General features: G+C 41.9%; 3 protein-coding genes across 6 annotated transcripts; 1 reads left to right on the top strand and 2 right to left on the bottom strand.

Annotated features, from left to right (window-relative positions):
• Positions 1-233: 233 nt before the first annotated feature.
• Positions 234-2,406, bottom strand: LOC4332731 (probable calcium-binding protein CML27). Of its 2 annotated transcripts, NM_001417663.1 has the most exons (2): positions 1,693-2,402; positions 234-568 (listed from the first exon to the last, which is right to left on the bottom strand). In NM_001417663.1, the coding sequence occupies exon 1, from the start codon at positions 2,310-2,312 to the stop codon at positions 1,740-1,742; it is 573 nt and encodes a 190-aa protein (NP_001404592.1). In that variant the 5' UTR covers positions 2,313-2,402; the 3' UTR covers positions 234-568; positions 1,693-1,739. The 2 variants fall into 2 exon arrangements, with proteins under 2 accessions (NP_001404592.1, NP_001404591.1); NM_001417662.1 differs by lacking the exon at positions 234-568 and having other exon boundaries at positions 1,576-2,406.
• Positions 2,407-7,595: 5,189 nt separating this feature from the next.
• Positions 7,596-9,285, top strand: LOC4332733 (protein transport protein yos1). The gene is made up of 2 exons (XM_015773526.3): positions 7,596-7,765; positions 8,945-9,285. The coding sequence occupies exon 2, from the start codon at positions 8,947-8,949 to the stop codon at positions 9,181-9,183; it is 237 nt and encodes a 78-aa protein (XP_015629012.1). The 5' UTR covers positions 7,596-7,765; positions 8,945-8,946; the 3' UTR covers positions 9,184-9,285.
• Positions 9,286-11,578: 2,293 nt separating this feature from the next.
• Positions 11,579-26,318, bottom strand: LOC4332734 (cytochrome P450 714B2). 3 transcript variants are annotated; one of them, NM_001417665.1, is made up of 5 exons: positions 25,813-26,318; positions 13,848-14,074; positions 12,914-13,173; positions 12,454-12,799; positions 11,579-12,279 (listed from the first exon to the last, which is right to left on the bottom strand). In NM_001417665.1, the coding sequence occupies exons 1-5, from the start codon at positions 26,156-26,158 to the stop codon at positions 11,848-11,850; spliced, it is 1,611 nt and encodes a 536-aa protein (NP_001404594.1). In that variant the 5' UTR covers positions 26,159-26,318; the 3' UTR covers positions 11,579-11,847. The 3 variants fall into 3 exon arrangements, with proteins under 3 accessions (NP_001404594.1, XP_015628304.1, XP_066164242.1); XM_015772818.3 differs by having other exon boundaries at positions 11,640-12,279; positions 12,926-13,173; positions 25,813-26,290; XM_066308145.1 differs by lacking the exons at positions 11,579-12,279; positions 12,454-12,799; positions 12,914-13,173; positions 13,848-14,074 and adding exons at positions 19,786-22,751; positions 22,867-23,720 and having other exon boundaries at positions 25,813-26,272.
• Positions 26,319-26,948: the final 630 nt, after the last annotated feature.

Genomic DNA, 26,948 nt, shown 5'->3' on the forward strand with positions numbered 1-26,948 from the left:
TTTAATGTCCCATGTATGTGTCCAAACGTTTGATGTGATGTTTTTTGCCAATTTTTTTTTATCTAAACAAGGCCATATTGACATGTGTTCATTTAGAAGCAGTAATAGGATGCTGTTATCTCACACTTTGTCCATAACTCATGACCGTACTCCATAACCCCCCCCCCCCCCACCCCCCAAACACACAAAAAAAACCAATGATACCTGTTCAAAACATGTTATAGATACAAAGGGAAAAAAAACATTCCACCAGTAACCAAGCACACGCTTATTACAATTTTAATTAACAAAAAGACCATTGTTCTGATATAGGTCACATTGTTCTTCTTACATACAGAAAGCTTATTGGATTAGGAGGAACACAATGACACAGATGCGCACAAGACCTATCTGGCTACATGCCTAGATTAGTGAAGGGTAAAACCAAGAGTTAAACAAACAGTACTGAAATTACAGTCATCATTACCTGCATTATGACCAACATACAACAAACACTGAATCAGTATTGACTGAAACAATCCAAGGGTAATGTTATAGCTCCTAGATCAATCTTCAGATGCTTCAGAATCTGCAAATCAATGGAGTACATTACTTGAAGGCATATAAAAACTTGGTTTAAAGCCAAACATGTATAATAAGAAAGCAATGCGTAATCATATAAAGTGTAGAGCATGCAAACATGCTGATGCAAGTTCCTATTAACATGTGGTAGGTATTCATAAGCAGACGTTAGGTTGGCCTAGCAATCTTCATGTGCTTAAACGTACACTACTGTACTAATGAAAGAACAAGAAGATAATGGTCCATGTGAGAACTCTATGCCTCCTTGGATTTAAAAGAGTTATCTATTAGATTTCAAACAATTAAGCTTTTGGAATGAAGGGAACTCAAAATAGAAAGGAGGAAAACAAGGAGAAATGCCTTCTCAAATTCTGATGGAAAAACACGAGTACTTTAAAAGAGAGGTTTGGATGTAATAGGGGGAGGGGGGGGATGTTGATTTTCAAGAAAGGGGATGAAAACATGAAGTTGACCTCATGGATTTTTTTTTTCCAAAATTACTATGGATTAGTCTGTTAGATAATAACTTTAAAGTAATCTGTAATGTCTAATCCTTTGTTCCAAAGGCCTCCATAGATATTATATTCCTGTAGTAGGATCATAGAACAAACTTCCCATGTTCTCTATAACCCTGTTTAGTGCTAATGATTTTCCCCTTGGTTAGAATATTGAACGGTTTTCTACGAAATTTCTATGTTTTAAACCTGTCCACAATATTTTCAATAGAAAATCATGTCAAGCCCATTTCTTCTTTCTCTGCCATTTCTTCAAGCAAACGCTTATTCAAATGACGGCTGAATACGTCAACGCACAAAGGGAAATGATAGGCCTAGGCATGTGCACGAAAGCACCACGAAATTGAAGAAAGAAAAACTTGTGGTGAAGCTGGTCAACTTTCCTCTTAGATATATGTGGATAGGAATAATTAACAAAAACAATGTTTAAGTAACGGAGTAAATACCAATGAAATCTTCGCATGCCATTTTTTTTCTATAATGTCGCATTTCATGGTGGTCACAGAAAATTCTCAATGCTACAATTAAGCAGATCAAGTCAAGAACAGGAGGATTCCACAGGACGATCAAGAAAAATTTGCCGAGCAGAGACACGTTGCAATGCGTGGATACATACATGACACACGGGGAGAGGACGAAGGACGGCGGCCTCGCTCGCCGCCGTCAAGCGCCCCACACGGTGATCCCCTGCATCATGCACTTGAACTCGCCGAAGTCGACGCGGCCGTCGCAGTCGCGGTCGACGTTGCAGATCATCTCCTGCACCGTGGCGAGGTTCCGGGCCTCGGGGAGGCCGAGCTTCTTGAGCACGGCCTGCAGCTCGGCGGCGGAGATGAAGCCGTCGCCGTCCTCGTCGAACACCCGGAACGCCTCCTTCATGTCGCCCTCGTCGTCGTCCTCCCCTTGCTTCCCGGGCTCCTCCTCCTCGACGGGGCCGAAGAGCGCGTCGCCGAGCGCGCGGTGGAGTGCCTCGAAGTCGCCGAAGCGGAGCCCCGCGGCGCCCGCGGGGATGTAGCCCCCGACCGTGGCCTCCAGCCCCGCGCGGTCGGCGCCGAGGCCGAGCGCGTCGAGCGCGGACGCCATCTCGTCGAGCGTGATCTCGCCGTCGCCGTTGCGGTCGAACAGGTCGAACACCCTGCGCAGCCGCAGCGCGTTCAGGCTGCCGTTCCGGAGGCGGAACGACGGCGAGGGCTTCCTCGACAGCGACGGCTTTGCGGCGACGCCAGCTGCGTCCATCTCGCGCGCTTCCCCTGGCGATTACACTTGTCTTCTCGAGGGGTTTATTAGGCTGTGTGAACTTATTTCTGATCGAGGCGCGTAAAACGTATATGATGGCGTAGAGAGTTGCCCGGGTTCTTATAGACGACGAAAGTGACCCAAAAAAAAAAGAGAGAACATGTCGTCGTTATCACGTTATTACTGTATATTAGTATTAAGCAAAGTTCAATGGACTGGAATTCTGCTAGACCAAATTGAAAGAAATTAATTATGTTCGGACACACTTATCTAACACAAGTTGGCTGTACGATCAATCAGATATATATCCACGTCAACAAACTCTTCCAACATGCAGCCCACTTTTTATTTTTTTGGCAGTCGAGAGAGGTTTGGCAGGATTGTCCCAAAAATGCCACCTAGCAATTTGGTTAAGCGCTACTGTTTTACACTTTCACTGATTCTTGCTAGATTAGTTGGCCAAAAGAAGAAGCCGCCGTAGGAGCATCTTGCCCACCCAAGAGCTTACGTTGAGTGGGCAAACACATACTCCTACCCAAGTGCTTACGTTTTATAGATTTTTTTTTTTTTTAAGAAACAGCGGAAGAAGGACTGCCAGAATATATTAGAGAAACAAAAGTATGTACAGACAAACAAAAGGGGGAAAAACAGAAAAAAAATGAACAACAAGAAAAACATCAAGGTGGTTGGAAAGCAGTGTGACACGAGGTCTTGCAAAATTAGAGAAGCCACCATGTTTGGCTGCCTTGCATAAATTTTTGAAAATACGTTGATTACGCTCCAACCAAATGTTCCACCAGGAGGTGATCAGGCACCCTGGAGTTCTTTTTCGCTGGGTTTTTGGTCGAAAGGTTGAGAGCAAACTCCACCAACTTTTCTAAATCTAAGGTGTTAGGCAAAGTGTTTTGACCTAAACCCTTTCAAGCGCAAATTTTGTTCCCCACGTTGATGGTGAAAAAGCATTCTTTGAAAAGATGAGCAATGTTTTCGAAAGCCTCCCTACAAAGAGGGAAAATCCAATCACAAGGCCAGTGGCGTTGAAGGAGATTTTGTGCGGTTAGAGTTTTTTGGTGCAAGATGAGCCAGCCAATAAAACGATGTTTCAGTTCAGTAGGAGCTGACTAGATCCTCGTAAAATCGATGGTGGTGAAGATGCCTTGAAATTGCAACATGTATGCACTTTTTGAGATGTAATTTCCGTTAGGCGAGAATTTACAAAGGATATCATCTGGCAAACTTGGATGGAGATGCACGTTCTGAATGAGGGCGCCTAAAGAAATCAATTCATGGATCCCCTCTATTGTAGTGAGCTGCCGAAAGGAACATCTTTTACATTTGTGCATAGGGGATTTGGAAGGAGGAGAAAAAGGACAATATGCCACTCCATTCGTTGGGTTTAGACAAAATGCACCCACTAAAATGCAAAGGATAAAATACCACATGTTACCTTAGGATATTTTGCCACTTTGAAAAATTTTAAGACCAAAATACCCTTGACTGTGGAGAGAGAAAAAGAAAGGGAACCGTTCTGCTCGCTAGTGATGGAGGAGGACGGCGTTGCTGATGGGAGGGAGGGGACGGTGGCGCTGACAAGATGGCTTCGCGCGCTCGCAGCTTGCCGCCTCCGACGCTGCCCACACGTGGGCTCACGACACCGCTGTCCTCCTCCCCCGTCGTTTTCCGCCCTTGTGCACTCACCACCCGCCGGCGGCGAGCACGGACGCCGCCCAACTTGACCTTCTCCGGTGCTTCCCTCTCCCCTCTTTCTTCCTTTCTCTCCACAGCCAAAGGTATTTTGGTCTTAAAATCCCTCAAAGTGGCAAAATATTTTGAAGGTCTCATCTATTGAGTGACATTTTAACCTTTGCATTTTAGTGGGTGGCATTTCGTCTAAGCCCAATGAATAGAGTGGCATATTGTCCTTTTTCTCTTTGAAGGAACATGGATGCAAATTGTACTAGTAGTATATTTGCTCGCTAAACAAGCTTCCCTTGATAATAGCAGTAGATATATTAGGTTGAACCAGATTCCCTGAACTTCCTGCAATTCAACATGAAACACGTTCGTGCTGAATTTATGAGGCCTAAAGCTAATACTAGGAGAAAGAACAACAATTTTTGAACAAAACTAACGCCAATTTGACAGTTTATATCGATTCAATTTGTAAGATTCTCCAATCTACTACAATTCAGCATCCTGTTGTGATGGTAGGTTTGTTGACTTGACCACCTCCCCATGTGTTAGTGTTACCAACTCATGGCATTTTCTACCCAATATGATTGTCCTTTGATCCTGTCCCTATTTGAAAAGCCCCCGCTCCTTGGCTGTTGTTCCGGACACGATCAGATTTTATTATGACTGAAATAACTACTAGCCACCGACGACGTGGTTCCCTTTGCAAATCATGTGCTATCTCCAGGAAAACGTGCACCCAAGATTCATTAGTGCCCAACACGATCCGCACCTCCCCGATTATCCAGATATTTGCAGCCTTGCACAGCTATACGTATTGTTTGTGAAGGAAAGAAAGAAAGAAAGAAAAAAAACGAAGCGTTGAAGTTCCTTTTCCTTCTCCAGCTTCCTGTCAACGGTTGGCGACATTACTTTACCGTAAAAAGTCAGGATTAGGCCATTAGCAGCCTCGCCCTGTTTCTTGGGTCGTCATCTACTCATCTAGATGGGCAACGGAGAGGAACGGCGACTAGTCTGGAATCTGGATAGACGCCGGGCGGCAGGGGTTTGAACTGTACGCAAGGGAATAAAGCGTTCGTCCTCGATCTAGATCGCCTAGAAACAAAGCAAAGGCGCCCGCGAACTGGACCGGGCTACCGATGATGAATCAGCGGTGCCGGTGTGCAACAGCCGACGCAACGGGGTCGGGGCAAGTCGTAGTATAAGACCCGTGGAAAATGCACAGATCACGTGATGAAAAGGCCCAAAACCAGGAGAGGTGGTGGAACACTGGAGCGCGGAGGACGCGCGGTGTGTCAACGTGAGGCGTGCGGCCACATATGCCTGCAGAGACTGGGAGGGATTGTGTACGACTTCGCAGCGGCGCATTCCCCGGCCGAGGCCGCGGGTTGGCGCATGCGGCCGCGGTGAAGGCGCGCGCGTGGTTGGCTGCGTCTTCCGTTCTCTTGGGAGGGGGCTGGTGCCTGGTGGTCCGAGTCGTACCATGCATGTGCGCGAGTTCTTCCTAATTCCAACAACGCTGACTGGCTGACAGTAGTAGTAAGATAATCAGCCATTCAGCCTAATCATAAAGTGACCACATGGATGATAGTTGAGTTTTTTTTTCCGTGACATAAAAGACAGCAATACCCTAGGTAATCACACGCTGCGCTCTCCCGTTTAATACGTAACACACATAAACCAGAGAAAGTTACCAAATTAATCCACAAAATCTAAATGAAATGCTACCCAAAGAAATGCACTAGCACTTGTATAAAATGTCCAACATCATTTTCTTTACGTCGCACACTAGCAATAATTTCTCGAACGCTGGAAGAAACGGTGAGAGTTCTCTGCCTGACTCTCCCCCGTTACTGTGAGAACACTGAGAAAAGTAATTTCTCGAATTTCTTCAAATTCCAATATCATTTCCTTGTTTTCCTACACGCTGTTTTCTCGAAAACAATGTCAGTCACCCAAGGCAGTCAATGATGAGCTCCCTGTGGTGTACAATGATCCATGCGAAGTGGGGGCACACACATCACTGAATAATCCGCAACCCAACAATTTTCCCGACCGATCTGAGAGAGGAAAGCGACTCGAATTTCATGGTCACCACCAACTTTCAGATTTTTATGTCACGCTGTGTTTTCACATGCCTGCCAGAGCCCCCAAGCGAGGTCCACACCGGGAGACGGGAGTGTACATGATGCCCGCACCGCTCACCGCTAACTGAATAACGCCGCGTTTTCTCGCGTTTCGCAGGCAACACCGCCGTGCGCTGCGTTGCGCCGCGTCGCGTGCGGCGTGTGCCCGCGTCAACTAACGCAAGTTGGTCAAGTACAATAGGCTCTTCGGTACACCAAAGATACACATAACGCTCTCGTTGGTGATGCATACGCGCAGATGCGGTGTCTGGTTGGTTAACGGCAAACCACCGCCATACGAACGCGGTTTGTACGCGGTGAGCCCTCTCCCCCACGTTGCGTGTTCAGTTTGGTTCGCACATGTGTAGTGTAGGTATAACCGCTTGCCTTCTTTTCCGGTCTCCTTGCCGTACTAGACTAGACTAATATAGATGTGTTTGGATCAGGGACTTAACTTTAGTATCTATATTTAGATATTAATTTAGAGTATTAAATATAGACTACTTATAAAACTAATTATATAAATGAAAGCTAATTCACGAGACAAATTTTTTAAGCCTAATTAATCTATAATTAGAGAATGTTTAATGTAGCATTACATAGGCTAATCATAGATTAATTAGGCTCAATAGATTCGTCTCGTGAATTAGTCCAAGATTATAAATAGGTTTTATTAATAGTCTACGTTTAATATTTATTATTAGTATCCAAACATTCGATGTGGTAGGGACTTAAAAAAGTTTTAGTCCCATCTAAACATGCTCACAGTAATACGTCCTAGTAGTACTACGTGCCTCATCTCATCGTACGCAGTTGTAGAATTCGATCAAGACGTTTTCCTGAACCATTTGACTTTTACGTGTCTACGATAATATAATTCCATACTACTCCTTCCGTCTCATAATATAATGGATTTTGACATTTTGCTTATACTGTTTGACTACTCGTCTTATTAAAAAAATTATGCAAATATAAAAAACGAAAAGTTATGCCTAAAGTACTTTGAATAATAAAGTATTAAAGTAAGTAAAAAAATAAAAAAATAATTTCAATTTTTTAATAAGATAAATGGTTAAACAGTGCAATTAAAATGTCAAAATCTTTTATATTAGGGGACGGAGGAAGTAGCAAACAATTTTAAGACGTCGGTCAAAACTGATATCAGATGTAATTATCCGTTTTCTTTTATCAAATTCGTCACGCTTACGAACGAGCCAAAGTACATCGAAATTGAAAGATATCGCCTCCGCCGCCGCCTGGATGATTTGGGCTTGCCAAACCAACTACCAGAAATCAGGACCAACTGAGAGAAGGCAGCAGCAGACTCGCTAACTGAACGAGCAGGCCGACTCATACATAGATATAGAGCCCACAAACTCATTAATCTACCAGCCCAGTCCAAACGAGAGGCAACAGTGCAACACGTCCCGGCCATACATCGGACCAGTGTGCCTCGAGACGAAGCAAAGAACAACAGGTCGAGCAAGCGGCGAAGGGAAAAGAAGCGGAGATCGTCCCCTCCCCGCCGCCGACTGGACGCATATGCGCCACGGCTGCCGGTGAGCTTCCCCGCCGGCGACGAGTGGACCTCGCCCCACGCCCGGCTAGATCCGGTGCCACCCCCGCCACCACGAGGTACATCTTCCCCCTTGCCTCTCGCCCCGTTCTCCCCTACTCGCTAGGTTCGCTCTCGGCCACTACTAGGCTTTCCTCGCACAAGTCGATCTAGATGCCTGATGCCGCTTTCCTGGTGGTTTCATCTGGGGCATATGCGAGCGCTGGGTGTATGGATTGATCTATCTGGTTGAACGGGTAGGGGATCCTAGCTAATTCCTAGCACGTATGCTCAAGGGCGAAGCCAGGATTTGGGAATGGGGGTGACAGACCACAAGGCTATTGTTTATATGTATGTATATGCTCCATTGTAGCTAGATAAGAAACACGTATATGTATTGAGATACAAGAGAAGGTTCAATATAGGTAGCTAGCAGCTAGCTCCAACATCATATAAATAGCAAACAAGACAGCACATGTTTTGCCATATGAAATAAAATTATATCTCAATTAACTTAAATTTAGCTCTACGGATACCAGGTTGATCAAAGGCCTTAATAATTTCATTGGAACTAATCCTTGCTGCCAAATCCCTTTATACGCAAAATTGAGTATTTGACTATAGTCTCCAGATTAGGAACTAGTAAAAGTGTTGTTTAAGGATTTAGGGTATTAGAATGGTCAGAATTTACTCCCTGGCTCCTGTGGGCGGCAGCTTGGTCAGACTCGACAACGCCACGATGGTCAACGACAAGACATGATCACTAATCGGCATTGGGCAGAGGTGTCATGAAGAAACCGTGGTGTTGTGGCCCCCTAGCTGCCTATCTCGATCTCTCATTGTTCTCTCTTACTAATGGGCTGGCTGAAGCACTGATTGGGCTGGGTAGGTTGGGGGTGGGTGGTCGTTGATTCAAGTTTCGCCACTTCGTATACTGCTGATGTGATATATTGTGTGTATGACATGTGAATTCTCGGTAGTGGTCACTATGCCAGCATCTGATCAAATGATCATTATTCCTGTCAAATCATTTATCGTAGTACCAATATTGTTTTCTTTCTCAGTGCAAACCTTGTGGTTTTCTTGGAAATTTTACATGTAAGTTTCAATTGCATGAATTGTGCTAGTGAAAACAGGTCTTTATGTTTTTTTTTTGGTCTTTATTATTTTCCAGTAATGTTCACATTCCAGGACGATGACGTCTTTGCGATATTCCATATGGAGAAATTATTTCAAACTAAAATACCTACTACCTGCAGGAATGTTCTTCTGGCCGTTCCTAGAGGGTCTTTTGATTCTTGCAAATGCATTGGCGATACTAAATGAAGACCGCTTTCTTGCACCCAGAGGATGGAGCATGTCTGAAGTCTCAGGAAATGGACGATCAAAGTCATTGAAGGGTCAGATTGTAGGACTCATATATGCCACACAGTTCTTTAGGATGCCGTTGATAGCACTTAATGTTCTTATCATTGTTGTGAAGTTGGTGTCAGGCTGATACTATGAAGGTTTCAGTTGTTGGGCTTGATTGATTTCAATTTCAATGTGATGTAAAAGTATTCACGCTAAATATTTCTGCAGCTATATTAATTTGTCTATATATGTGCCTTGTTATTGTTCTAGTAAATTAATTCTAAGCAGCAAATTGTTTCTTTGGCACGTATACCATCAGAGTATGTTTGCCTGCCAATCTGCTGCGAGGGTTCCCTTTTCCTTATTTCTGTTCTGAATCAACCACACATTTATTTTCTTATTGGTGTGTGTTGTGCTCGGTGTTGTTTGATATTCAGATACTGCTTAAACGGAAGGTCCTCCTAGGCTCCTATGGTCTTACCTCATGTCAGCTGGTGATAAACTGGCCCTTCGTCTGGTCCAGCCTTAGCTGAGTACTAGAAAATCGGCGCGCTGGATAATTTATCCTGTGAGTTTTTCCCCTAGGGCACATGCATAGTTTCTAGAGTAATTACTTTAATACTGATAAAATCTATGTAAATATCATATATTCAAAAATATCATTCAATGTGTACTTAGTTTTATGTTTGTATAATACCTACGAAGAATTATAGCATGACAGTATACGCAAACAAACGGTGCATTTAGTCTCACGTTTGTAATTTTAAAATTTTGTATATAAGCTGTTAGAATTAGTAAAATTAAAATAAAATATTTTTTATTTCTTGCTATCTTAAAAAATTGTTTAACCTTTTCTATAATATACTTCCTCCGTTTCACAATATAAGTCATTTTAGCATTACCCACATTCATATTGATGTCCATGAATCTAGATAGATATATATATCTAGATTCATTAACATTAATATGATATGGAAAATGCTAAAATGACTTATATTGTGAAACGGAGGGAGTAGGATATTAACATGGTTAAGTTACATGTTTTCAGCTTTAACCAATCACACTTAGCACTAAGGGCATGAATAATGGTACGATCACCGTAGGAGAGAATGCCACACAGTATATTTTTTGATGTGGAGGTGAGTGAGAGGAGAGAGGATACATACGTCTATTAATTGGTAGACATATATGCTAGACACAGAATTTTACATAGATAGCTTAACACTATATATGCACTCCATATACAAAATATAGAACCAAATTAGTAATTATATAATGTAGGTAATATGCTATATGAATTCTTTTGTATATCGTGTAAATATGATGTGTGACTATTATAGGGCAACCACTCTCTGAACTATTTTTCATGTTTTTTTTGGGACATTTCACACCAACATTCCTATAATAGTATGTAAATATTGATATTTGTAGAACTACTTCCTCCATTTCACAATGTAAGTCATTCTAGCATTTCCCACATTCATATTGATGTTGATATTTATCTAGATTCATTAACATCAATATGAATGTGGGAAATGCTAGAATGACTTACATTGTGAAACAGAGGGAGTACTATATTTGTCAGTTTTTATATTTGTTTATACTTATCTTTTTTATACACAAATTTTATTATTTTTTGTCTTATTTTTAAGTAATATATGAATATTATAACCCAGTCAAAGTGTGTGCATTTTTTCTTTATTCTGTTGCAGACTATACCATACTTTCTCTTTTTGAGAAATATATGATGTGTTAGCTTTTAAAATGGCATTGACACCAAAATTTGATCATCAATATTCATTCTCATTATATTATTATTGACTATAAAACTAATACTAATTTAATGCCACAAATAATTGTATATGAGACCAATATGGTTTGATTTATTTTTTTCCAAGCCTGTCATATATGCTACAATACTCACATGTATGGGTTCAGCTAACAGGTCAGTGATAGCTAACTCGGCCAGCACAGGTGCACAGCACGGGCCAATGTAGCTAGGCCAGCTGGGATGATTGATTTTTTTTTATAGAACGGGGATGAGAGATTAATGAGAGTGTTTGGCCTAGATAGCAGGGACGTGAGGTGAGACGACATCCAGAAGCTGCTGTTATTTTTGTTTTCTGCCGCACGAAGACAGCAATACATGCGCGAGACACTCGATCGTTTGCCGAATGCTTCATGGACACGTGGCGTAAAACTGAATGGGGGTAAACGAACCAATCAGCTTGCTGGAGAACTATTTTTATCCATCTTTTATCAATTGTATACATGTTTCCTGGAGAACTATTTTTATCCCAACCTATTATGCTGTGTAGTATATGGTCATTCTTAGTTGGCTTTAACATTGTGCAATGCTATCACTGACTTTTTGTTATTAATCCATCATGGACTTGTTAACTTTTAGATGATATCCACTGGAGGAAAATGGAATTTTCTGTTGAAAACTGACGAGTACTCAGAGCATGTTCATCATGCAGGTATGCTGCGAACCTCGTTCTTGACAAACAATTTCGGGTTCTTCACTTATTTGACATGCATTTACCTTTAATGTTTCCAGTATATGTTGCCTTTTGGTACTCACAACATAACCATATGATGTTGACATAAACCATTTGTCCATTGACATCTTCCCTATAGTTAAACACATTTAAGCTAAGTTCTGAAACATGCCATGAGTACGATCAAGCCTAAATAGTATGGAGCTGTATATGTACTTTTTTTTTTCAAGATGCATTCATCATATTACAATTTTCTCTCCATCGACCTGGATAGACACTGTCATTATTATGTCCAAATCACCACCCTATTAGTGTCTATATGCACCTTGCACTCTCGTTAAACTGAGGTCCACACCAAATTCTGGTTCCACAATGAGTTTCAGTGTTGGAGAATGCTCATAGTTTGGCGAGAGCTTCAATACAAACTTGGAGATGATGAGGGAAATTAGGGTTTTGAGTTCAGCCATAGCAAAGCCCTGACCAAGGCAAGTTCGAGCACCAGCGCCAAATGGCAAGTAGGAATGTAGCTGGGGTTGTGCATTGGAGAAGCGCTCTGGGTTGAATTCTTTCACATCTGGACCCCACAGGTTGGGATCAAGGTGCATTGTGGAAACAGGGATGTAGATGTTGACACCTTTTGGTATATGTACACCCCCAAACTTCAGTTCCTGAAGGGCCTGCCTTGATACAAAGGCGCCAGCTGGGTACAAACGCAAAGTCTCCTGGATCACCATTGTCAACTACAAGCAGAGAGGACCTGGAAGTTAGTGAGCTATTGTAACAAATGTACAATTTACTGCAAAGTGCACTAATGGACTGCTCATAGTCAAGTCTTGTTTTGTTTTGCAAGATTAAAAAGATGCATTTCTTTAATTGACTGAATGGAAGATGCAGAAAAGGAAAGGAGCATATACATTCTTCATTTTCTGAAGGGACTGAGAGTCTACTGGCTGGCCTGCACAGACCTCCTGCACTTCTTCCCGTACCCTATCCTGCCACTCTGGATGTAGTCCAAGGAGCATTAGACACCAGGCAGCTGTGACAGCTGTGCTCTCATATCCTGCAAAATATATACTCTTGCAGTTATCCACTATAAAGTTCTCTGCCTCAGCGAGCTCCACCTTACTGCTGCTTGCACTAAGAAGAATTGCACGTAGTAAGTTCCTTTCTTCTCCGCTTTCCTTCACAATTTCTAGTATTAGTTTGTGCACTTGTTTGTGAAGCTCCCACGCTTGCTTGTTCCTCTTTATGGGAAAAAACCTACAACATTCAAAATTTTATCTCTTGCAACTGAATTGAAATGGGAGTTTCAACATGTTGTCTGGAACTGACAAAAGTTTTAATTTATACTCTTGCACTAAAGAAATGACATACTTGGTTGCTAACCTTAGGCCAGTCATTTCAGCTAGTACATTTGGCTTGGACACAGCCTTTTGTAGTTCTCTGATCTTTAAAAATATATTCTTTCCTTTGATGTAGCTGCTTCCAAAGCATGTTCTAGAGATAACGTCTGCAGAGTAAGCCCTTATGTCATCATCAATCTTTATGTCTATGGTCCCGCCATTTTTGTCTATTCCTTCTTCCCATGACTTAAGCAGTGTTTGCGCAGAATCTACCATCAGATCCACCATGCCCTAAGTATGTGAAAAAAACAAAGAATCAGGCAGGCAAGTAACACTCATTGTTGTCTTCTGTCTAGCTGTATGCTTGTTCTTAAATCTTTGAATTCTAATTTACTGATGACAATAGGAGAAGAATAAAAAACCCTTATGTAAGTGTGATAAATAGCTCATCAGAATGATCCAATGTTACTGAAAGTGGTCCTAACTAGAGTGGGGTATAGCACGTTATCTTGGTGGATCAGAATATTGTAGTTTTGCTGTCGTGAGTGGTCCTAATCAGAAATTTTAATGCTCGTAACACATTATCTAGCTGGATCAGACTGTAGTAGTCACTCTGCTCCAGGCTCTCTTACGTTGAACTGTAATTCTAAATTGCGTTTGCTAAGCGGGAACATGTAGATCCACATATTTATTTCTCCCTGAAACTATGAGGATAGCTTTGAATGCCTACTTGCTGGGGCCTAAGGTTTTCCTCCGATGCCTTCAAATCTTTGTTAGCAACCCAAGTCTATTTGAACATATATCTCACTGTCAGTTCTTTTTTGGTGGCTATAGTGGGAGTGACATTTCAGAGTCATTCTGGGCCTCAACCTCAAGAGTTTCAGTTTGCCATAATAATTTTTATTTGCATGTATGATAGTTGGATACTAACTGGATATTGGAACAGTGCGATATATTGCACATACCTTGACCTTGTCCAGGAAGAACTCACGGGCAATGATCTTTCTCTGGTGTGCCCACGCCTCTCCGTTGGATTTGAGGATGCCCCCACCGAACAGGGGCTCGTGCGTCGCCTTGAGGTAGGAGCTCTTGCCCAGGTCCAGCGACACGCAGAGGTTGATGTCCCGAACCACGTCAGGCCGGCTCACGTGAAGGAACACGACGTTCCCCATGGAGTAAGTGAATATTGGACCTGCAATTGATCGTAAAGTTAAACGGTTAAGATCATATATGAATAAAAATCGTAAGATAAAAAATTAGATTCAATCGTAAGAACATATATTGAAGCTGTTTGGTTAAAGGAAACGTATGTCTTTTCTGCCCTTTAAGGGCAGAAACCCACTCTTATTCCCTTTAGTTATACTGTACTACCCTATGTATTCATGTTGGTTTTCCTCTGAAAGTACGGCAAGGGTTCATTTTACCATTCGTCAATCGATCTGAGAGCTATTGAAACACACGATTGAGAAAATAGAGGAGTAGGAGAAAAATACATGGTTAGCAGGGCTGCACATATAAAATAAAAGACTGCAATAATCATGATAAAAAAATAACCGTTTGGTTAGGCTATGGAAACCATAGGAATTTGAGAGATAATAAAAGACTTGAAAGGAAATTTTTCATGAGGTCTAAAACTCATGTTGATTTTTTTTCCAAAACTTGCACGGATTGAAATTTCATAGAATTAAATAGGGTAAAATCATTTGTTTCAAAGGAGCATTTATGAAAAAATCTGTAGGATTGCAATCATGCAAAATTTCTATTCATATTCTAAAGTACCGGTTTCGGCATACACTCTCCAGTGCTAGCTAACTGACCAATGACAGTGTAACATGTCGGAGCTATCTTGATCACAAAGAATCCAGTCCAGAAATGCCACGCACGCATCCGCTTGTCCAAATCAATCCAACATGGAAACGGAGGAACATTTGGGACCATCAATTTGGTAGTATCATGCCTGGCTCGAGAGCGCTGCCCCTATCGGAAAGCATCAGCTGGATGCCCTGCCGGGAACTGACACTGTGGCACCGCGTACGGTTCGGCCCCGTGCCGCCCGATCGAAAACCAAGGCGCGCCGTGCAGAGGCCAAAAGCCGGCAGGATAGACAAACATAACCCACGGCGGCGACCATCTACGGAACAACAGTAATACAGCACGTACGTCGGGCGCACTGCCGGTCTCACGCCTCCCTGGCGGCCGCCGCCTCGCCCAACCAGGGGACGCCGCCGCGCGCGCCCGCCCCTGTCCCCGTCCCACCCTGTTGATCTCACACGATCACATCGCAAACGCCGGCAACGGTTCGGAAATGGGTTAATTGGGCACATCGCTCACCATCAAGGCTGGACGCTATGCCGTTGGCTAGATTAGAAGTGGTTGTTCGAGGCAGAGTGGCTGATATACGAGTCCTAATTAATAATAAATGGAGTAATCTTTTTTAAAATGTTAAAAACAACTTTCTTATTCTTTTCACGTTCTCGTTGAAAAATTCTCAAGACTTTTCACGTACTCGTTGAAAAATTCTTATATGGTGCTCTTTTAAGGTATTCCATGGCTGTTGTGGGCCTGGACTTGATTTCCTCACGCCTCATCCATCGACACGTACGTGCGGCCGGCGTTGCATGCGGTTGGCGTAGGTGGCCGCGCGCTTCTATCCGGGAACAGGCGCTCACTCGTCTAAACGACGTGATATGTCGGGGTTTTGGTGCTATATGCATTGCTAACTATGCAAGCCATGCCCAACCACCAATCGGGTAACCGATCTTCGATCGTGCACTAGCTAGTATAGGAGTAGTAGCTAATAGCTCTGCATCAGGATTCAGGAGCTAGCCGTCAGCACCATGCAAGGCTGCGAGCCGCGCCGGCTATGTGCGATAAATAAATTGATCTTGATGCCTCTTATCTTTTTGTGATTCATACTCATATTATTGAGATGTGACTTGATTGTGCCCCCGATGGGACTTTGATTGTTGAATTTGATGGCCTTTTGCGGATTGGTTTTATAGCGTTGTTGACTCGTCGCACCATCGATTGATTGCAGTTGGTGTGTTGTATATTCCCTCGGTCCACATATATAGTGAATTCTAGGTTTTATAGAGTTTAAGGCTCGGGTGAAATTGCTTTGATATCTTGAAAGTTTACTTGATTAAGAAAGACTATGACTAGTGAGCAATAAATATAGTGGTTAGATGATATAGGTAAAGTATACTTCAAAATCTCTACATTCGTGGACATAATATGAATTTTTGAACATAAAGTCTCTTATATATCCTATATTTGTGGATAGAGTGGATATTTAGGAAGAAACAAAATAAAATGAATATTTTTTAGTTGAGGGGAACGTATCCTATGCACACACATCTTCTCGTGTATACACTATACACACCAACTAACAAACTTCAAAAAAAATTTCTAGAAAAATATATACATATACTTTTAGTTGTATCATAATTATGTCTAAAGTCTCGTCTTCAAAATCATTCTATATATGGAGAAAAAAAAGACAAAATTTTGGACTATTTATACCCTTAAAATCGTCAGAACTTTTATCTTAGGCTAAAATATAATGAATTCAAGGTTAAAACTTTATACATAAGTATAATGCTATCAAAAGTACATGTACATTTTTTCTAATTTTTTTAGTGAAATATGTTAGTTGGTATGCATAGTGCGTACACGGAAAGTTTGTATCCACATGATGTCATATGTATATATGATGTGGAATTGATGTGGTGCATAATTAATTGGTTTAGGCTTTACTAAATATGATATGTTGTATAATTAATTGAATTTTAATTATTATAAACTTAAAAAATAGATTCATTATATATTTTTAAAGCAAGTTTTTGCGCAAAATATATCGTTTAGCAATTTGAGAAACGTGTTAATGAAAATTGACATGTCCTGTCTCACATAGCTATATGACTGATCCTTGGGAAAAAATTCTTTATTTGTTTCTAAAGTTGATCGATTCTCTCATTTTATCATGGTAAAATTGGATTTTTCCTTTTATGCTCTTCATTCTCAAATTTTGTTTTTTATTTGTACTTTCCGTACGTGAGTTCTCTGTCAACATAGCATTAATTAGTACATGTGTGCAAACATGATTTTGCCATTGTGCATCATTTTCTGTGTATCAGCAAAGCTTGTTTATTAATTATAAATAAATTATAGATTAGGTTTTCACGGTTAAGATGTATCCATAATAAATGAAGCAACAACAATAGTTTTAGGGAAGACTTTGATACTGCTTCTTGTTAAATTAATGGGCTAGGCCCAATTAAATCCTAATAAATTCCATTGGCCTACATTAAGTGTTATGGGTAATAATACCACCTTGGAAATCTAAGTGAAGAGGTCTCAACTTAAATATGGAGCTAGTGGAGAGTCTCTGTTGACCGGTTGAGATGGTGCGCGGACAACTAGGCGGGGCGAGGCGAGGCAAACAGCTGCTGCGCTCTCTCGTTTTGTAACGGACGGTAATAAACAACGGATATATACTCTCTTCACGACTCTTGCACTCCGAGTTCCTCCTCCTCTATTCCTGAGCTGCAGAATCCTTCCCCGGTTCTGTTCACCTGCGCGCACAGGTGTACAGGACGAGCAGGTGCCTCCGAAACTCCGTCCGCTTGAGAACTTGCACGGATAGGCGGGCGATCAAGTTTTTGGGTAGCGCTTCAAGCGCGACTGCTCTTGTTCTTCGCGGCTACTGCTGCTGCATCAGCGCCTTCACCAAGATGTCAACGGAGATTGGAGACAAGAAGATGAACGACATCAACGGAGGCAATACTGCCTCAAAATCCAGCGGTGGGACATTTTCGAGGTATACTTTCATTCTCCCGATTCTATTAGATGTTTCTTTGTTAATACTCTTCGCAATGGCAGCATTGCATTACTATATAAATGTTTATGCTTATTTCATATTAAGCATACTCAAGTTGTATACATCTAGCACTGTCACTAGATCTACTCATATTGCAAATGTCATGTTTATTGTCTTAATATTTTGGATTAAAATATGCCGAATTATGACCAAATTTTCAACACTTCTTAGCTTAGTTGTTGAAAGTCCTAGACTGCAAAATAAAAACAAAAATAGCTATAAAATTAAGTTTTAAAATTTAAATTCGACTGACTGATAAGATGACGAGCAGTCAATGACAATTAATTTGGGCCTAGCCCATTAATTGGGATTTAATTGGGCCTAGCCCATTAATCCAAAAACTTAGCCTCGAACAAAAGTGTACGTGCTAAATGTACTTCCTATCAAGTTTTTGGATTGTTGGAAATTTGGTCATAATTCGGCATATTTTAATCCAAAATATTAATACAATAAACATGACATTTGTAATTTGAGTAGATCTAGTGACAGTGCTAGATGTGTACAACATGAGCATGCTTAATATAGAATAAGCATCAATATAGATAAGAGAACGCAATAATATTGCGACAGACAGTTGTAGGAAACGAAGGACGAATGGTAATAGTGAAACGTTATACCCCGAGAATGGCCTTCCGCTGGAGTTTGAGGCAGTATTGCCTCCGTTGGTGTTGACGAGAGGCTCCTTCTCCTTGTCTCCAGTGTTGTTGTTGTCGCCGGTTGTCGACATGTTGGTGAAGATGATGCAGAGCAGTCGCGCTTAAAGCACTACCCAAAAACTTGATCGCCCGTCTACCCATGCAGGTTCTCAAGCGGACGGAGTTTCGGAGGCACCTGCTCGTTCTGATCACCCGTGCACGCGGGATGAACATAACCGGGGAAACAGAGAGACAGCGCAGGAACAGAAGGAGAGTATCGCCAAGGAACAATAGTAGGAGGAAGACACACACTTTGAGAGCCTCTGCCTTGCGTTATATGTAGAGAGAGATCTCCATTACCACACAAATAAATCTCATTTGTTGTGAAGGTTATCACAAAATAAATCCCATTTGTTGTGAAGGTTACCACATAATGAATCTTTCATTTGTTGTGAAGGTTACAACAAATAAATCTCTCATTTGTTGTGAATGTTACAACACAATGAATCTCTCATTTGTTGTGGAGGTTACAACACAATGAATTTCATTTGTTAATGGTGACTTTATTCTAGTCTGTTACAAAACGGAAGAGCAGCAGGCAGGCTTGGCTCGGTCGGCCGCCTCGCCTCGCTACGCCCACGGCCGAGGCCGACTCGGCATACGCATATGCGTGTGGCAGTCCAACCATCACCTCAACCGGTCAACAGGGAATCTCTAATATCACCCTATTTAAGTTGAGGTTCTTCCACCTAAATTTTCAAGGCAGTATTATTCTCTCTAACATTACTTGTGGGCTCTTGAGATTTTAATTGAATTAAATTGGGCCTAGCCCATTTATTCCAACAATCCCCACCAAATTTCATGGCTCACAAGAAATGTTCTCAAAACTGAACCTGTTAGTTATACCAGTGTTTCGATGGAGACTGTTAAGTTGAACTTCCACCTAGGAAAAGAGCTACACCAGATCACAACTGAACAATAGACTATGCCTTGAATTATTAGTCTTGTGCGATTCAGGTTTCACTCAAACCCTTAACTGGTATTGGGCTGTCATTTGCATCCTCTCTGTTTGGAGCGTATAAGTCATACTCCTGGCCTTTTCATGAGTATCTAGAGATCACCTAGATCTCATAAACTGTGACTAGCAGTCGGACTCATATAGGTGTGTTCCTTCTAAGATGTTCTGTAGGCCAACATCTCTGCTTTATGAAAAGCCACTCAGATCACATTAAGGTGTATACCATCCTACCATACAGATTAGAAGAGAAGTGCATCATGAAAATAGGCTCATTTTAGGGTCTCTTCTCTCAGCTACACAATAGTTTATTTCGCCATCCAAATTCACGGGATCTCCGATCACAATGGACAGGTTTCCACTATTGTGCAACTCTAAGTGGGTCTCAAGCCCATCTCCCTCGATGCACAGTCTATCACATTACGTGGTAGCCCCTTGGTAAATTGATCTGCCAGATTTTTAGCCGTCTGGACATAGTCCAATGCTATCACTCCGGAGTTTTTATGCTTTCTGACAGTCTTTAGTCTTCTTTTAACATGCCTGGATGACTTCATGTTGTCCTTCGAACTGTTCACTTTAATAATCACTGTTTGATTATCACAGTTCATTAGGATTGCTGGTACTAGTTTTTCAACCACCGGCAAATCCATCAGGAGCTCACGAGGTCGTTCGGCCTAAACTGTGGCAGTATCTAAAGCTGTGAGTTCTGCTTCCATTGTTGACCTCGTTAAGATGGTCTTCTTGCAAGACTTCCAAGAAACATTGCAAGACTTCCAAGAAACAGCGCCCCCTCCAAGTGTGAACACATACCCACTTGTGGCATTTATCTCATCAGCATCAGATATCCAGTTTGAATCACTATAGCCCTCTAGCACTTTTGGGTACCCGGCGTAGTGAATTCCATAGCTCATTGTCCCTTTTAGATAGCACATTACTCTTTCAAGAGCATGCCAATGATCATCTCCCGGATTTGAAACAAACCGGCTCAACTTGCTCACAGCAAATGAGATGTCAGGCCTCGTTGCACTAGCTAAGTACATCAATGAACCAATGATCTGAGAGTATCTTAATTGATCCCTTGCTATTCTTCGGTTTTTCCTTAATAGCACACTAGGATCATAAGGAGTAGGAGCTGCCTTGCAGTCACTATAACCAAAGCGACTCAAGACCTTGTCCACATAGTGAGATTGCACAAGTGTAATCCCACCCTCATGTCCTCTCAGTAGTTTAATGTTAAGAATAACATCAGCCACTCCCAAATCTTTCATTTCAAAGCTTTTTGACAGAAAGTCCTTGACCTCCTCAATCACATTGAGGCTGGTCCCAAAGATCAATATGTCATCGACATATAAACACAAGATCACTCCCTCTCCCCCACCATAGCGATAGTACACACATTTGTCAGCTTCATTCACAACAAAGCCAGCAGATGTAAGTGTATTGTCAAACTTCTCATGCCATTGCTTAGGCGCTTGTTTGAGACCATACAAGGACTTCAGCAGCTTGCACACCATTCCCTTCTGACCTTCTAGTACATACCCATCTGGTTGATCCATATAGATCTCTTCCTCCAACTCTCCATTGAGGAAAGCTGTCTTAACATCTATCTGATGGACGAGTAGACCATGAGAGGCTGCCAGAGCGAGTAGTACTCGAATCGTGGTCAAGCGAGCAACCGGTGAATAAGTGTCGAAAAAGTCCTCGCCTTCTTTTTGGGTATAACCCTTGGCCACAAGCCTTGCCTTGTACTTTTCAATTGTACCATCAGGCCTAAGCTTTTTCTTGAAAACCCATTTGCATCCTACAGGCTTGCACCCATATGGGCGCTCGACGACTTCCCAAGTACCATTAGACATAATTGAGTCCATCTCACTGCGTACCGCTTCCTTCCAATAGTCAGCGTCAGGAGATGAATATGTCTCTTCAATGGTTCTTGGAGTATCATCCACAAGATATACAATGTAGTCATCTCCAAAAGACTCTGCAGTCCTTTGTCTCTTACTCTTTCGAGTTGTTACAATATTATCCTCCTCAGGATTTTTCTCAAGCGTTTGATCAATATGTTCTATCGGCACAAAGTGCTCAGGGGATAAAATAGGTTCTTTACTAGAAGTGCTAGGTGCATTTTTCATAGGAAATTCATTCTCAAAAAATATGGCATTTCTAGACTCAATAATTGTACCAACACGCATGTCGGGTACTCCAGAATTTACTATTAAGAACCTATATCCCACACTGTGGATAGCATAACCAAGGAACACACAATCTACGGTCTTTGGTCCAAGTTTACGCTTTTTGGCTATAGGTACATTTACCTTGGCCAAACAGCCCCATGTGCGCAGGTGAGAGAGATTTAATTTCTTCCTTTCCCATTCCTCGAATGGTGTTACTTCCTTATGCTTAGTAGGAATTCTATTCAGGACATGACACGCAGTCAATATTGCCTCACCCCACCATTCCTTGGAAAGTCCTGCAGTGTCTAACATGGCATTCACCATCTCAGTTAGAGTGCGGTTCTTTCTTTCGGCTACCCCGTTTGACTGGGGTGAATAGGGAGCCGTCCTCTCATGAATAATTCCATACTCTTCGCAGAAAGAAATAAACTCATTGGAAAAATACTCTCCACCCCTATCAGACCTCAACTGTTTGATTTTCCTTTCCAGTTGATTTTCTACCTCAGCCTTATAGATCTTAAAGTAATGTAATGCTTCATCCTTTGTTTTCAATAGGTACACATAGCAGAATCTAGTGCAATCATCTATCAGTGTCATGAAATATTTCTTTCCCCCTTTAGTCAACACGCCGTTCATTTCGCACAGACCGGAATGAACAAGTTCTAGTGGTGCCAAATTTCTCGCCTCAGATGCCTTATGAGGCTTGCGAGGTTGTTTCGATTGAACACAAGTATGGCACTTAGAGCCTTTGACTAAAATGAATTTTGGAATTAAACTCATGTTGGCTAAGCGTGTCATACTACCAAAATTCACATGACAGAGTCATGAATGCCACACATTAGACTCATCATCATCATTGCTTACATGGTTCACAACTTTATTACACATATCATCCAAGGAAAAGCGAAACAAGCCTCCGCTGTCATAACCTTTTCAAATAAACGTTCCATATTAGATACGACACATTTATTAGATTCAAACACAAGTCTAAAACCATCTCTACACAGTAGAGAGTCGCTAACTAGATTCTTCTTTATTGAAGGGACATGCTGCACGTTCTTCAGCTGCACGATCTTTCCCGAAGTAAACTTCAGATCGATCGTATCAACACCATGAACAGCTGCAAGCGATCCGTTTCCCATCAACAAGGAGGAACCTCTCCCGACCTGATAGGAAGAAAATAGGGAAATGTCAGCACACACATGAATATTAGCACCAGTATCAACCCACCAATCAGGTGAGTGACAGACAGAGAGAACTGTAGGTAAAAATTTACCATACCTCGATGTTCCTCCGCCCTCACTAATAACCATGTTTGCAGACTTCTTGTCCTTGCGCTCAGGACAATCCTTGGCCCAATGCCCAGACTTGCCACACACAAAGCAATCTCTTTTTGCCTTTCCCTTACCTTTCTTCTTAAAATTGGTTGTAGCCTTGGGTTTGACGTCAGGTTTGACTTTCTTGTTGTTGTTGTGGGATGCGTGAGGGTTCTTCTTCTACACCAAATTGGCGCTAGAACCTCCCTCGATCTTTTTGCCCAAGTTATCCTTTGCCCTCGCCTTCTCCTCAACACCCAAAGAGCCAATGAGATCAGTAAGACCGAACTCTTGCCTCTTGTGTTTTAGAGAAGTAGCAAAGTCTGACCAAGAAGGTGGCAATTTGGCAATAATGCCACCCGCCATAAACTTGTCCGGCAACTCACAATTGTTGTTCTCAAGTTCCTTTGCCAACATTTGAATCTCATGAGCCTGTCTCCACAACAGAACGGTCATCGACCATCTTGTAGTCATAGAATTGCTCCATGACATACAGCTCGCTGCGGCGTCGGAAACTCCGAACTTGGCCTCAAGTGCATCCCACATGTCCTTCCCCGAAAGCATGTGCATGTACACATCCACTATATTGTCAGTGAGTACACTGATCAATGCTCCACGGAACAAGCAATCCGAAGCCTCTAACTTAGCCTTCTCCTCAGGAGAGAGAGGCGGTTCACTCGGTTTGCCCCGTGAGACAAAGAAACAATGCATCGTTGTCAACCACAAAAGTGTACATGGTTTCCATCTTTTATAATTTGAACCATCGAAAGCATGTGGTTTTAGTGATGCAACAAAGCCAACTACCGAAAAAGACCTAGACTGCAAAATAAAAACAAAAATAGCTATAAAATTAAGTTTTAAAATTTAAATTCGACTGACTGATAAGATGACGAGCAGTCAATGACAATTAATTTCACACAATATACTAAATTTAAAGAATTTCGCATAACTCCTGATTACGAAAATACCATTTAGGTTCAGGAGAGAAATTCAACCTTTTGTGCATAACAAGCTAGTATAGAAATTGCTGACCATGCATGAAACAAGTTAAGGGGAAAAAGTTGTGTTTTCACCCGCCTACTAACGACGGTAGGTTGATGGAAAGCTAACGGAAAGGACAAATAAAATATGAAAAGAATGAGAATGAGGAGCAAATTTCACGAGAGCAAATAAGGGAATCAATCAATTCCGAAGGGCATCTGGAAAGCTAACGAAGAAGTTTCTCCTTGGTTTTAAGTGGAAGTCTAGTGCATCTGAACAGGCTGGCAAAAATTTCAATTTCCTGCGGTAACTAAAACTATTTGACTAATCGCCGGGTACATCAAATTAATATGATTGCATTCTAGTGCAATCATATCATCTGAACAACAGATTTAATTAAATGCATGCTCGACTGCGATCTTTCAAATAGGGAAAAAGGCTAGGTTACTTTTATGGGAGCAGAGTTGCACATGGTGCAGCATGTATACTCAGCTTGATCCCAGCAGTACTTGTCCTTTTGCATCGTTTCGGGCCAAAACTACATGACAGGATCTGGCTAGCTATTATTCACCCCGTTCCATAATATAAGAAATTTTAATATTTTACTTATGTTGTTTGACTATTCGTCTTATTTAATTTTTTAAATTATTATTATTATTGACTTACTTTATTATTCAAAGTACTTTAAGCACAATTTTTCTTTTTTATATTTGCACAATTATTTTTAATAAAATAAGTGGTCAAACAGTAGAAGCAAAATGTTAAAATCCCTTATATTATATTATGGGACAAAGGGAGTACTAGCTTATATATATATAATTAGTCACCTCGACACTCATTCCAGCTTAATTTCTTTATGATTTTAACCCCTTTCAAATCTTTACATACTTGTCATGATCTTCACCTTTCTATCAAATAGCTAGGGTCCAAAGAAGTTGTAGAAGAAGGTGATGGCCAGCTCACCTAATGTAATCTTGCTATCCAACAGTAACAGCGACGGGGAGGGTTGCTTAATTAGCAGCAACGAGTTGGACGTGAACAGTAGTTTAGCCAAGCTGTTAACGTTGGGATGGCTACAATTAAAGTAAGATCAACATCAAGATGCAAATGGTGGATTGATTAATTAATTTTAGAAGTAATCATTTCCGGGGCCTGAAAGGGATGTCACTTGGTGACACAGTAGATATATAACGTCGTAATACCTTTTTTTTTCATTGAAAGAAGAAATTAAACCTTTTCCGTTTTGGCTACTCGAAATTCTGTCTCAGTGGCTTGGCTAGCTCAGTAATGAATCAACTATTGAGCGACTCTGTGTTCTGTTACTGTAGTATATTGCACTCACTGAGTTGCACGGCTGCTGCCATAATCTGTTAACTCAGTGATGTTATTTTTAACCAATCCTAGAGAAGCCCAGATTCCATTGGTCTCTAGCTACTAGTACCTAAATTTGTGGGACCCATGGTTCCCTGAACCCACATTTTAAATATAATATAATATACTTATGGTTACTCTTATACTCACTTTTACATTTACTGTCAAATATAATTGATATCGCCAACGGTTGCGGAGATATATAGACAAACAGTCCAATAGTACATCATGGTCAAACAAACTTGAGTGAAAACACCAGTACTGATAATAGCCATATTTACCTCAGATGCGATTAGTGTTAGTTTTGGTTTCTTCTAATAATTGGCCTTTGTATATATGCAGTACGTGCCCAGCCTCCTTGGAAGATTAATTAATTGAAGAAAACATTGAATATTTTTTTATATTAACTAACTAGGCAACAAAATAAATTAAAACGCTAACGCCAACGTAAGCAGAGCAATGATAGATAAATCGCACACATGCACCACCAAAATTAATTAAACGATCGTTCGAGTTCGATCGAGCAGCTGATGAGGCGATCGAGAGAGCACGTACGTACCGTAGTCTTTTCTCCACTTCTCGTAGAAGGGCAGCACGGCGGGGCGGTAGTCGTGCACGATGCCGGCGCCGCTGCCGCCATCGCCGCTGTCGCGTGCTCGCCGTCGGCGTCGCGCCTCCGCCAGCTGATGCCTGGCGGCCGCGACGGCCTCCCGCATGTCGGCGAGGTTGCCGTAGGGGAAGGAAGGGCGCGGCCCGCCGATGCCCTGCCTCCTGAACTCGGCGAGCACCCGCCGCGGCGCCACCCACACGACGCGGTACAGGTACGCCGCGAGGCAGCACGCCCCCACGCACCACAGGCTCACCAACACCTTCGCCGCCACCACCACCACCATGCCCACCTCCATCTCTCTCTCACTCACTACGACTCTCTCTACGACGTTAATTAACTAAGCTTCTCCTCCTAGTGTTTGTGTTTGTGTGTGTGCAGAGAGAATGTGAGTGTGTGTGTGGGCGCGCGCGCGCGTGTTTCAGCTGGTCGTCAGTGTTGTGCGTGTATGTATAGACGGTGTCCGGCCGGGGGGGGAGAGGGGCCGGGGTTGCGAGAGCTAGAGTCCAAATGGTGACTTTGGCGCAAAAAAAAAAAGATACTGAAAAAAAAGGAGGGAAGTTGCACTCACACATGTTGTACATGTATGTAGGCTACTTCCTCCGTTTTATATTATAAGATTTTTTAGCATTGCTTAAATTCATATATATGTAATGAATCTAGACATATACATATACATAGATTCATTAATATCTATATGAATGCGGGCAATGCTAGAAAGTCTTATAATTTGAAAAAGAGGTAGTATGTTATGTTAGCTAGGGGGTGTAATAATACAATGCCTCCAAAGTGCAATGTCTATCCATTATGTTGATCGGATCCCTTATGTTTTAGCTTTGTTGGTGAATATCCATCTCGCCTCTGTGATGAATGAACAGATCAGGGGAGAGCTAGCTGAAGTGCAGCTCTCAACTAACCGATCTTATCCCGGCAAAGACGTGCGACAACCTAGCTGCTCATTATATTTTCGCCTTTTCGGGTGTAAAAATTAGTCACATCGATCATTGGATACGGATGGCAGGATGGGGCTTTGGTCGCCTGTAGTCACTAGTTTTTCACAAGCAATGCATGGGTGCAAAAGGGGTAAA

Source organism: Oryza sativa, chromosome 3 (genome assembly GCF_034140825.1).
Source record: "Oryza sativa Japonica Group chromosome 3, ASM3414082v1".
In the NCBI taxonomy this organism is placed as follows: Eukaryota; Viridiplantae; Streptophyta; class Magnoliopsida; order Poales; family Poaceae; genus Oryza; species Oryza sativa.